Source organism: Nuphar pumila, chromosome 10, assembly GCF_984573655.1.
Source record: "Nuphar pumila chromosome 10, dmNupPumi1.hap1.1, whole genome shotgun sequence".
Lineage (NCBI taxonomy): Eukaryota > Viridiplantae > Streptophyta > Magnoliopsida > Nymphaeales > Nymphaeaceae > Nuphar > Nuphar pumila.
Genome location: NC_143258.1, coordinates 48399554 through 48412881, shown reverse-complemented (window position 1 = coordinate 48412881; position 13328 = coordinate 48399554). Strand labels below are relative to the sequence as shown.

The 13328-nt window shown below is 37.7% G+C and overlaps 1 protein-coding gene across 1 annotated transcript; it reads right to left on the bottom strand.

The window, feature by feature from the left end:
- Window positions 1-8895: 8895 nt before the first annotated feature.
- LOC149826803 (PRA1 family protein B4-like) lies at window positions 8896-9994 on the bottom strand. The gene has a single exon (XM_090020135.1). It carries the CDS (start codon window positions 9799-9801, stop codon window positions 9187-9189), a length of 615 nt encoding a protein of 204 aa, XP_089876261.1. The 5' UTR covers window positions 9802-9994; the 3' UTR covers window positions 8896-9186.
- Between the last annotated feature and the right edge of the window lie 3334 nt (window positions 9995-13328).

Here is a 13328-nt window from a genome sequence, read left to right as displayed (position 1 = left end):
AGCAGAGAATGACACATGTCAACTGCTTTTTCTGAAAAGAGTAGAGGATGCCATGTGTCCTCTGCAGGAGACAAACTTCAAATGGCGTCACCTCAGAGGAGACAAGTTTTGCTTTTTCTGGACAGGACAACACATGACACTTGGCATCTCAGGATGATCTTTGGAATGACACATGGCGCAGGGTGAAGATGGTGGATGCTGACACATGGCATGGAATGAAGAGGGGGTCTAATGACATGTGGCGGCTTCTTAAGGTAGCCCCACACTGACACTTGGTGTAATATTTGCAAATTGGTGAATTTTGGTTATTTAGAAATTAATTGCTAATTATATTTATTTAGTAATTAATTGACAAAGCCATGGTTAATTAGCACTTAAACTATTCTTTTGAGTTAATTTTAAATAATTGTCCAAATATAATTAAAATCAAATTGGATCTATAAGGTTTTGGGTCTGAACCTGAGCGAGTACTTAAAATGGTCAACCCACACGGTTTAGGTTTTGAACTGTTCAAGTGAATCCACTTTGGAGAGAATCTCACTTGAATTTTTTTATAATATAGATTAAATGGGCCTTGGAAAATGAGTTAGGTTTGACCTACAAAAAGGCTGACCACTTAAGGTTTCACACATGGCTCATTTTTGGAGTTATGTTAAGATGTGGGACCCACTTCAACCAACCTTTTCCCTTTTTCCATTTCCCAAAACCCTAAGCCACCAACCCCCCTTTCACGCATGAAGATTAATCTTCATGCTTTTACCATCTTCAAAAACCCTAGGGCAGGGTTCACGCCTATAAATAGGCACCCCAACCTTGTTTTTTCCATACTTTGTTTTATTTTTATAAAATAGAGTGTGCCAAGACACACACTCTCTCTCTTATGCGAAGCAAGTTATATGTTTCCCCCGAAACACGTTGAGGTCTGAATGAGCATCACGTATGTAAGCACGTGGAGCGTGTTTCCCCACGTGTGTCAGCATCACTAAGCATCGGAGTCTGGTTTGTTTACAAAGACTTAATTACGCTTTCCCTCCATTAGCATCATGAAACGACGTTTTCAGTAAAGGACAGAAATGTCCTCTTGCTAGAAGAAAGAAAGGGTTAAAATCATCATCATTTTTTTCCTAAGGAGTAAACGATTATGCTTTAACAGGAGTTCCTTGTAATATGTCACCCTAAACGTTCTGGCTCACCCTTTGACGATGCATCATCTGCTGTAACAGGAGCTTCCTTTGATGATGCAACCTTTGACGTCGTCTGCTGCCGCCGGAGCACCCATTTTTGTTGTCTACTGTAGTCAGAGCATAGTCAGAGCACCGTTGCCACCATCGACTGCATCTACCTTTTAGGTGTTTCTCCTCCACTGTCGGATTAGCAAAACTTGTGTCCTTTGGATGAGTTTTGTGTAAGGTTTCATTATGTAAACAAATCGATTTTCGTTATGTAAATATGAATGCTAAATCTTACAACTGGTTATACTATTCATGCTAAATAATACCTATTTTCATACTGAAACAAATCAATTTGTATGTATCCACCTTCTAGGCGTCGAAAAATAGTTAGCACGATTTATTCTTATGAAGGTCAAACATTACATCGATATGTACTTATTAAGGCTAAATTTTTACACAATTTGTAAGTTTGAATTTAACAATGATTTATACATTTAATGCAGTAATGATTTGTTCGATGCAACAACAATTTATACATTTCAAGCAGTAGCGATTTAGTTGATTTATGATTTATGATTTATACATTTAAAGCAGTCACGATTTATACATTTAATGCAGTAGTGATTTATGATTTACAACGATATGTACTTATGAAGGGTTCAATTTTTTCAACGATTTGCAGTTAAATTTATGTGTTGTGCAAGTTAGCAGTGACTACAATTCGTAAGACAAGAAAACCTTCGTCGTTGGAGGGAATGACTCTTGGAGAAATCATCCGCCAATCCGATATATATGAGGGTTATGTAAAGTATCAAAATATAATGAACATTGATAATGAAAAAGACAGGAACAAATTGTTGGATATTTATTATGCGGAGCCTGATCCATCAAATATTAAAGATGAAAAGCAAACAAAGAAAGATGAGGAAAAACTAAAGATGGAGAAGGAGAAGAAGAAGGATCACGAAAAGAAGAAAAAGTAAACGAAGAAGCAGGAGGAGAATGAAAACTACGCGCACTTATGAGGCAAAAGGATTTTTTCCTGCTGACCATGCAAAATTAAATTTATATGCACATCATTCTTCATATTATCTGTCATGATCGTCATTTGCATCGCACTATACTATGCATCGAGTTGTTATTTACTTTGCTAATAAAAGAAATGACTTATCGTATAATACGTTGACAATAGCGATTCACGTGACAGCGATTTGATGACAGCTACGACGTTGTGAAGCGATTTCAATTTTAATCGCTAAATGAACAACGATTTGAATATGTAAATCACCACCACAATCATGCAATAATGTAAATGTCGTACACACACATTTCAATATCATAATAAAAAAATCTTACAAATCGACACTAGCAAACACATAATATGTTACAAATTGATATACATATCGCATAATATATTACCAATCGATACAAAAGTTCAGCATAATAGCTTACAAATTGATTTTAACAACCGTGATTTGCATTATACTATTCCAATATTTTTTATACAAAGGCAAATCTTTGTGGCCGACATATACGTTATTGCGTAAATCGCATAAATCGTCAACCAGAATCCAGGTCTCACAAGGCATATTGATTTTTGACAACAAGCGCGATATGGAACGACATTTACTGTTGAAGCCCAACAATACAACTATATGTACTTATGAAGGGTGTGATTTCTACATCGATTTGTACGTTTGAAGCAGCGATTTATACGTTTAAAGCAGAAACGATTTATACGTTTGATGAAATGGCGATTTATACTTGTTGATGATAGCGATTCACGTAACAATTATTTAATTACAGGTATGAACCTATGAAGTGATTTTCATAGAAATCGCTAAATGAGAAACAATTTGAACACGCAAATAGTCGCCTCACGTCGCTACAATATTAATTCCTCACGCACAGTTTTTAATTACATACTACAATATCTAACAAATCGATACTAGAAAACACTTAATATCTTACAAATTGGTACATATATCCCCTAATATATTACTATACCTAACCCTATACCCTAATCCCTAAACCCTTAATATCTTACTAAACCCTAATTCTAAACCCATAATATATTACTAAACCCTAAACCCTAATGCCTAAATCCTAAACCCTAAACCTAAAATTAAACCTTAAAACTAAACCCTAACCCTAAACCTAAACCCTAAACCCTAAAACCTTTAACCCTAAACCCTAAACCTAAACCCATAACATATTACTAAACCCTAAAACCTTAATATATTACTAAACCCTAAACCTTAAACCCGAAATCCTAAACCCTAAACCCTAAACCCTAAACTCTAACCCTAAACCCTAAACCCTAAACCCTAAACCTAAACACTTTAACCCTAAACCCTTTAACCCAAAACCCTAATCGATTTCTATGTTGATTCTTAATATAGATTTAAGATATTGTTTTGATTCTTAATATCGATTTAAGATATTGTTTTGATTCTAAATATAAATTTTTAATATATCAATACAAATTTTCAAATCGATTTAAGATCTTATTCTGAATCTTAATATTGATTTCTATGTTGATTCTTGATATCGATTTAAGATATTGTTTTGATTCTTAATATCTATTTTTATCCTGATTCTGTATATCGATATGTAACCCAACCGTTATAGGAAAATTGGTTGTCACCCCTCCACAAGTGTGGACATTGGTTACTACTCCTTCATACATATCTTTAAATATACTAATGTATTTGAGAGAAACACATTTCTTCATCATTGTCCACCAGAGAACGTCCCTAGGTACTCTATCGTAAGCCTTCTCCAAATCAATAAAAACCATATACAAATCTTTTTTCCTCTCTCTATTTCTCTCAATAAGTTGTCTAAGAAGATGTATAGCTTCCATAGTTGATCTTCCAAGCATAAAACCAAATTGATTCTCCGATATCATGACAACCTTCCTCAACCTAGACTCAATCACCCTCTCCCAAAGTTTCATAGTATGACTCATGAGTTTTATACCACAATAGTTTGTGCAATCTTGTATATCACTCTTATTCTTATATAGAGACACCAAAGTACTCTTTCTCCACTCATTAGGCATCTTATTTGTCTGCCAAATCTTGTTAAAAAGATTTGTCAATCATTCTAAACCTTTCTCTCCCAAGCATTTTCAAGCCTCGATAGGTATACCATCTGGGTCAACTGCCCTTCTTGATTTCATTTTCTTCAAAACCTCTGCAATTTCTTTCTTTTGAATCTTGCGCATGAAGTCATGATTCATCTCATGAAAAGGAATGGAAAAGTCTCCAAGATCCTGAGCATGACTTTCATTAAATAGTTTATCAAAATAATCTTTTCATCTCTACTTAATCTCCTCATCTTTGACTAAAACCCTTTGTGTTTCATCTTTGATACATCTAACCATACCCAGATCCCTCAATTTCCTATCTCATCTTTGCAAGCCTATAAATATCCTTCTCGCCCTCTTTGGTATCCAACTTGTCATAAGTCTCCTTATATACCTTATCCCTCGCGTTCCGAACTACTTTTTTAGCTTTCTTCTTTGCTATCATATACTTCTCCAAATTCTCATTATCACGACTTTTACTTAGATTTCTATAACACTCTCTTTTAACCTTAATAGCTAATTTGACATCCTCGTTCCACCACGATGTATCCTTACCTAGCGGTGCACCGCCTTTAGACTCACCCAATACCTCCTTAGCCACCTTTCTCATGTCACCCGCTATCTTATTCCACATAGATTCTGAATCCTCCTCGAGACACCAATCAACTTCCTTAACTACCCGCTCTACAAACATTCCTTGTTTAGCTCCTTTCAGTGCCCACCACTTAATTCTAGGATCTATCCTATGTCTATCCCCTTTGCTGCATTGTCTAATTCTAAGATCTAAAATTAAGACTTTATGTTGTGTAGCTACACTTTCTCCCGGTATAACCTTACAATCGATGCAACAACCCTTATCTCTCTTTCTAAGTAGAAAAAAATCTATTTGCCTCGTATTAACCCCACTTTTAAATGTTACTAGGTGAGACTCCCTCTTCCTAAACCAAGTGTTTGCTAAGATCATATCATAAGACAAACCAAAATCTAAAATCCTTTCTCCACTTTCGTTTCTTTCTCCTATACCATAGCCTCCATGGATACTCTCAAATCCATCCCTACTAATGCCTACATGCCCATTAAGGTCACCACCGATGAAAAGCCTTTCTCCATAAGATATCCCTTGTACTACTTTATCTAAATCTTTCCAAAATTGACGCTTAATGGAATCATCTAAACCTACTTGAGGTGCATAAACACTAATAATATTAATAATATATGTACCTAATACTAATTTAATAAGTAAAATCCTATCACCCTTCCTACGGACCTCAACTACACTATCTATAAACTCCCAACTCATAACAATCCCTACTCCATTCCTATTTATTTCTGTATACCAAATCTTATATCCCCAAAATTCTATCACTTTTGCTTTCTCACCTACCCATTTGGTCTCTTGTAGACATAAAATATCAATCTTTCTCCTACACATAACATCTACTAACTCTACCAACTTACCAGTTAAAGACCCTATGTTCCAAGTGGCTAGCCTAATTTTATGACAACACAGAAATAAAGAAATCAAAGAGGGAATCATTGTAATATTGGGTTGCATACTCTGCAATCTATTCCCATGAGCTCAAAAGAGTTTAGTACCATAAAAGGACAATGTGCTGGAAGATTGTCCAACAAATAGCCACAATGTTCACAAACTCCACTTATTCAATGTGCCCACGAAAGCTAAGTCAATAGAAAAGGAAACAGAAATTTTGATCTCCCTTATTTAATAAGGCTTTTACCTCTGCCAATCTCAAAACACCTCCTTCCCAAGCCATGATGATACCTACACCCCAGGTCAAGTCTTATGATCTTTTCACAGTTCATCAAGCAAAGGAAACCAAATACATTTTAGTAACTTTTACATCTCTGAACATATTATGGCCACATCTACCTAGATTTTCTATCCAATCAATCTATTAAGATATTCAGGACAGACTGGAGTTGGAATTTGCGGCAAGTGTCTAACATGTAGTTGCTGTCCTAGATGACTTGGATGAGAACATTTAAGTCAATGCATTTAAATAGTACAAAAGTATCAGCTCTTATTCATGTGAGATTTCAATTCCTGATTTTATTTAAGGAAGCACCTAAAATGAGGCTCAACTTGGTACCCTCAAGGATAATATATTCTATAGTAGAAAGTCATGTTTGCAAGCATTATTTAGTCAATCAGACCCTGTAGATGTGTTTACCATTGAGTCAAAAACATGTTTTGCATCCAATTGTTTTGATGTCTTCTTTTTTTAAATTGAGACATTTGCTTTATAGTGGTCCACTGATTTGTAGATTCCTTTAAAAGCCTGGATACACATGAAAAACTTTTAACCCAACACATGTTGCAGTCGAATTCACAAAACATTCATTGAAATGTTTTATAATCAATAAGACCACTAGAGAATAGGGTACCCCTAAGGATAGCAAGGTTAAGCCCCATAAAATACATGACTCAACCAGCTAGAGTGCAGTGCAAAAATGACGGCACTTTTTTTCAAGCAACAATAGCATCCAAGATCACAAATGCAAGGCAAGGAATATAACTTAAAAAAATTTAAAGTTCTTATCAACTTCTATGAAATTGTCAAGTGTATAAAAGCCTTGCAGATTAAACCCATGGACATGCACTAAGGTAACTGGGATACCTATGAAGTCAACAAATTAGACAGAAATATCACATAGCTCAACCTGAAACTCCCCATGAATAATAAACAGGCACACACATTATGTATTAGAAAAGAATAAGAAGACACCTTCAATACCTCTTTTATTGTTCTTAGTTTATTTTCTTTGAAGACATATATTGTACAACGTACTTAAGACAAGAAAGCACCTTCAAACTTCTCTTGGAAAGGATGCCACAAGCACCTTTTACTTCACTGTGTGTGTGTGAGAGAGACAGAGAGAGCACCACATCAACATGCTCACAAAATATCATAATGATGCAGTTGCAAATTATGGCATCCCAGGACAGTCTGTATATCATAATGCTCATGAATGGTATTGAATAATAAACAAACATATACCCTGAGCAAGTAATAGCAATTTGAAATTGTAACAATACTCCATTCAACAGACATTCAGACCACCAAGTAACAAATCCATGGAATAGCAAATAGACAGATGAAGCAAAATTTTAAAAGCTTGCAACCATATTTTTATAATATGTTTAATGTATAATTTTATTAAGATATGTATCACCATATTTTTATATATAATATACATAATTACATACAAAATATAATATATATATATATATATATGACTGGGCCGAGTCATGCTAAAACTCAGCTGACTCAGCCGGACCAGCCCATGATTTGGCCGAGTTTTGTTCATTTCTGGGTCATTCACTGGATTGACCCAGTAAATGGCCGAGTCAAACCAAGTCACTGGGTTGACTTGGCAAGTTTTTAAACCATGCATAGAATACGAGTGGCAAGCCTGTTGTTAGAATACTTGAAACCTGTATCTTGTCATATTTGTCTACTGAAGATTCTCATATTTTCATTGCAGAGCCGCCAAACACCCTACAAAGCATCTTGAAGTGTTTAAAATGGAAATTAGATAAGAATGGCCTAAGATATAGCAGGAACAAGATCTATGATAAACGAGAAAAAGGGTTTTCAATTCCAATTTGATGAACTGATGGAACTGTCCGCACTGCATGAATTTTCACGGCCTTAAGTTTCTCACCCTTCTTTATGTGAGAATACCAAAACTTTCAACCCCAGCGAAAAGCTTAGGATCATGTATACAATGCTAGGAGGCATTAGGAAATCTTTTGAAATAGTAATTCAGTAGTCTTCATGCCTGGACGCACATGCAACAATCAATAATCAAACTACTTGGGTGCAGGCATAGGGTCAACATCAGTGCATTTCTTGGCCTACAAGAGCACCTACACACGCCTCTGACCACGTTAATAACAATAATCTTCAATTTCGAACTAAGCCATTGATAAACTAACAAATGGGAAAATAGCACATCTTAAATGCCCTTTTAAGGCAACAAAACGATGATGGTACACTACTGACTAAACTACTAATAAAATAAATTATATGTATAATAGTTCCAAATTAAGATAAAAAATTAAAACATAATTCTGCAAACCACGTCCAGACTGTACTGTGTCAAGAAAGACAACCCAAACCCTGTGTTAAGAAGTTTTCGGTCCCAAGAGAGATGAGAAATCAGATTAACATGACAACATTAGGACTAATCAAGAAATGAAGCAAAGAACAAGGAAGAAGAACAAAGACTTAACACAACAAAAATTGAACGAAGCAAATAACGGACTCAACAATTACAGCTATTACAAGAATGCAAAAGATACAAACCGTAGAAAAAAACGCCAACGATATAAATTATCCCACAGAAAAAACACCTCAAATACACTTGATTAAAAAAAAGGCTCACAGATCAACACAACAAAATGACCGATTTAACTTAGGATTAGCAATCACGACAAAACAGATCAGAAAGTCCATAAAAAAGTTAACAACTAAAGTTTAATGATGATGGAACAAAGAAAAAGCCCTCGCTGGTGGAGGTCCAGATACACATGTTCCAGATCGGTTCGTATAAGCTCAGATCTAACCAAACCAAACTTTGATAAAAAGAGAACCGTACAAAATCATCTAGATCTGAAAGTTTCCACTATATTGAGAAAGAAATTCAACCAAATATTCTACAATTTCCTGCTCTGAACCGAGATCAAAAGCAAGAACCATAAAAAACGTATCGCTTATCAGATCTGTCAATGAACAAAAAGGATCCAGCTAAAAACGCACAAAAGCAAAATGATTTTAGCAACAGAAGAGAAGAATATCATAATCTACAATGGAAGAATCCAGAATCGATCTGTGTAGATTTCTAGTCCAGTGCTAAGAATCCTTTTTAGCAGAACCACCTGAAAAAGGGATCGGCAGATCAGACACGTGCAGCAACGACCGAGGCCGGGGTCGGGGCGTTGCCGAGGAAGGAGAGGAGCCCGCCGGCAGCCTCCTGTTCGTCAAGGAAGAGATCCTCTGGTACCCTGAAGGCAGCGTGTGCGCAAACGATGGCAAGGCCGAACATGAGGGCGGAGATAATAAGAGATCCGACGGAGGTGAGGAAGACGACGACGATGGTGAGCAGGATCATGATGCCGAGGACCTCCCGGTCGGAGAAGGTGCGGTTGAAGAAGACAAGGGGCTCAGATCGGAATACGTAAAGGAAGAGCCAGCCGGAAAGGAGGAGGACGAGGACGAAGAGGGAGACGGGGTGGGAGACGAGGGAGGCGGCGAGCACGGCGGAGAGGAGGAGGATGTAGTTGATGCGGAAGTAGGTCCAGTTCTTGCGGATCCGGGCGGTGGCCTCCGCTAGGGAGTCGGGCTTCGCGAGCTGGTTGCGGTCGACGAGCTCCACCCACGGCCGGCGCTGCGAAAGGCCGGAGCGGGCGCCATCGTATAGGCGGCCGAAGAAGGCGCGGGCCTCCGGGGTGGCGGCGATCGGATTCTGCATCGGCAGGGCTGAGGATGCGGGCGGGGGTACGCTCCCGGCCATTGCTGTCGATTTGATGCCCTAATTTTTCTCTTCCCTTTTTATTCTCCTCCTCTCGCTCTTCTTCTTCTTCTTCCTTCCTTCCCTCCTTCCTTTTGGTTGCCTCCTTTCTTCTTTCTGTGAGATTCCTTCGTTGTTGCGGAAGAGAGACGCGTCCAAAAGGGGACAGAGAAAAAAAAAGGAGAGTTTTGTGATCAGGAATGGCTGTCGTTGTTTGTTCTCATAGGAAGCGGAGGAAAGGGAAGGGGGAAGGCGGGAGGAGTACGGAATCGATATGTCGGTCCGATCCGATTGGGTTCGACATTTGGTTCGAAACGACCCATGAGCGTGGCGTAGTCGTCGAGATGGGACTTGGGAATCGGTTACGGATCCGATTTTGGATGTGGACCCTAAGATATTTTTTAACTTTGTTTTAGATCATGGATCGGGTCGGTGATGGAGTCTTTAAACCAAATCTGATGAAAGCTGAAAGCATCTGAATCTGGTAGAGACTTCAACTCCAAAGTTGGATCTCATAATGATGTATTCGGATCTTGGCAGTCTGGTGAGGGGTGAGGTGTCTGCAGCTGAATCTAGACTGTCTTTGATTTCGTGGATGTCAGATCTAAGAAATCCACTTTGCTGTGGCTCACAAGAGCTTGGCCTTCCTGGTTAAGGCCAATGGCAATTTGACACCTGACATGGAGCGACCATGATTCGAAACCATTAGTTGTTCCTTGAGGCAAGGTCAAAGATGGTTGTACCTCAAGGGTTTGAACCCTGTAAATGTAGGGCTAATGGACTTGGTCTTGGCTTAGCCCAAAAAAATTAAAAAAAGAATAATTTACAAATACCTGCCTAGATTTTGATTTAATTACAAATGTTGACTTAGCCTTTGAGTTATTACAAATAGACTCAAACCTAATCTATCCTCAATAGGGATGAGCAATGGGTCGGCAGCCCTATGGGCCAAGCCGATTTGAACTGCCATGGGTCAGGTTTGAGCCAAGGTTTTAGGCCCAAGCCCGTTATGTACCGGAGTGAAACTCGGCCTGTGGACTGGGCCTGAGCTGGCCGGATGGGCTATTGCGTAGTAACATGATAAATATTACTATTTACCTAATTAGTTACAGTTAATTTTATGGAAACTAAAAAAACAATTAATTGAGTGCATGAAAAGTTGGAAACTTGTTAATTATTAACATTTATAAATGGATTTTGGCCAGACCGGGTCATGGGCTGCTCTTCAAACCCGAATATGTTAAGAACCGAACCATCTCTGGGTCGGGCCGAGCTGGCCCGATGCCCACCCCTATCCTCAACACTTATCTTATGCTAAAAGACCGTTTTACCCTACCAATGCAAAAGATTGGTATTGTTTTTTTCCTGCCAGGGTTGTAACCACCGGAATTGTTCTACACCCTCACCGGAATTTGGCTCCACCGTGACTATCTCTCTCTCATCGGTAGAAAACTTCATATTCTTTGAAATGTGATGTGGGGTTTCTTGTCTCGATCACAAAAAAATAAATAAATAAATATTATTGGAGCGTTTTTGGTGCTTTCATTATCTCTGGGTCAAATTAAACTTCTCATTACTGTGTAGCGTTCTCCTTTAGTGCAACAGTTTGGTGCAATTTTTTCTCAGCATTTTTTTTCAGGGTAATCAACAAACCACATGATGGTTTAGATGAAACGGCAGCATTCTTTTTAGGGTCTCTCGTTACAGGTACAGGATTGGTCCATGCAGTTATTTGAGAGTTATTTTCTTAAATCTAAGAGCCTATTTGTAATATCTCAAAGGTTAGGCTAGTGTTCGTAATTGCACCAAAGCTTAGGCAGATATTTGTAAATTTTTCATTAAAAAAACTAAAATGTTTCACAATAAGAACCAAGTTAATCAAAATGCAGAGTCTTGAAATCCTTCTTGTAATGGAGTCCGGACATTTATATTTTAGTTTAGATACACATGCATTTAGCCCCTTTCTTGGGATACAGGGATCTTTTAAGTGACCCATAGCCAATTGCATGACAGCATTTTGAGTCTGTTGAGGTCCAACTCATGGAATGCTGTCATGCAATTGGCACATAAGGGATACCGTTTGATTTATTTCGAACTAAAAGAAAGGTCTTTCATGAGAAGGGTTACCAGATTTATAAAATCTCTTATCAACGATCAGCCTTTGAGAATTCTTTCTTATAAAGAGGGAGGTATGAAAGGATTTAAACGTGAAAAGCGGCAAGGGATGGAAAAAACTAGGGCCCACTTGTGCCAACATGACACTTATAATGAAAAAGAAAGGAAAGAGGATATCAACTCAGCAATTTTTCATAAAAAATATCATGAAACAAACAGGTTCTAAAGGATCCCTAGATCCCCTCTACCTTCTAAGCAAAAAAGAGAAGAGTGTAGTAGTGTGGTTTGGTTAGTGATCGGCGTTTCTCTAATACATCACAAGATCATATCCCTCAAACATTGTTGAAAATTATACCTTACTTAGTGAGTCTGGCAATTGTAATTGAACCATTGAGCTCGGAGGCAAGTGTAAATCTGTTGTCTTTCAAGTGATAGTTGTCCCACTTATGACCAAGTTTTCGATGCAATGGATATTCGTCCAACTACGCTCTCAGGATACAACCGAGTTTTCGCCTTCTTGTGAATGATCGAACCACTGTAACGTCCCAAAATTATATAAATAATTCAAAGTTTACATTTCAATAAACAAAAGATAAAACAATTCAAAAATTGATGTTGATTCTCTGAAAAAGAACATGATCATCCGCAAGATGCTACCTCATCACCCCAGCCTAAGTGCTACCTATAAAATGTTAAAATAGGGGCATCAAACCACAACCCTTGTAGATTGTACCAACCACATAAAACACAAATATCTTTCAAAGCAAGAAATAGGCATTGATATAATTGTAGATATCAACTAAAGCATGCAGTACAATATATCAATACAAGCATAACTACGTTATCACAATCAATCATGCTTGTAGTTAATTTCAAAACATGTAAACTACAATGCACAAATCCAATGTAAACCAATAAATGCATACTCAGACGGTATCAAACCAGCGATTCTATACTTTATGATTTGTTTATATTTTATAGCTCTGAAGGTACACCCTTAGGTTACTAACTTTGATTCAACCAATCCAATGAGATGTCTATTATCCTCATCGATTAAAAAAATCTATAAACTTTTTTAGAAGTTTTCACTGGAGTGGTCCATAATTGAGAGAATCTTTCAGTGGTCTATATATAATCGATTCCTACTCTGCAGAGATTTGAGACATACCACTTAGGCCACACAATAATTCGGCCCCCTACGATTGGAGACTGGAGACCAACGGAGATGCCTAGCTCTCCAAAGCAACAATGATCAACCGATCGTCTGGACCACCACTCTCTCCAAAATAGCCTCGGTTTAAATAAATTATGGATATTATTTACTTATTAGGCTCATGCATTAATTTCAAGTGCTCTCATCACACAGACTAGCTAGCCCAATCTTCACTCGGGGAGATTCTATAACACAAAGTTTT

Excerpts from the sequence above, each read along its gene's own strand:
- LOC149826803 (XM_090020135.1), bottom strand. The coding sequence starts at position 9,801 with ATGGCCGGGAGCGTACCCCCGCCCGCATCCTCAGCCCTGCCGATGCAG.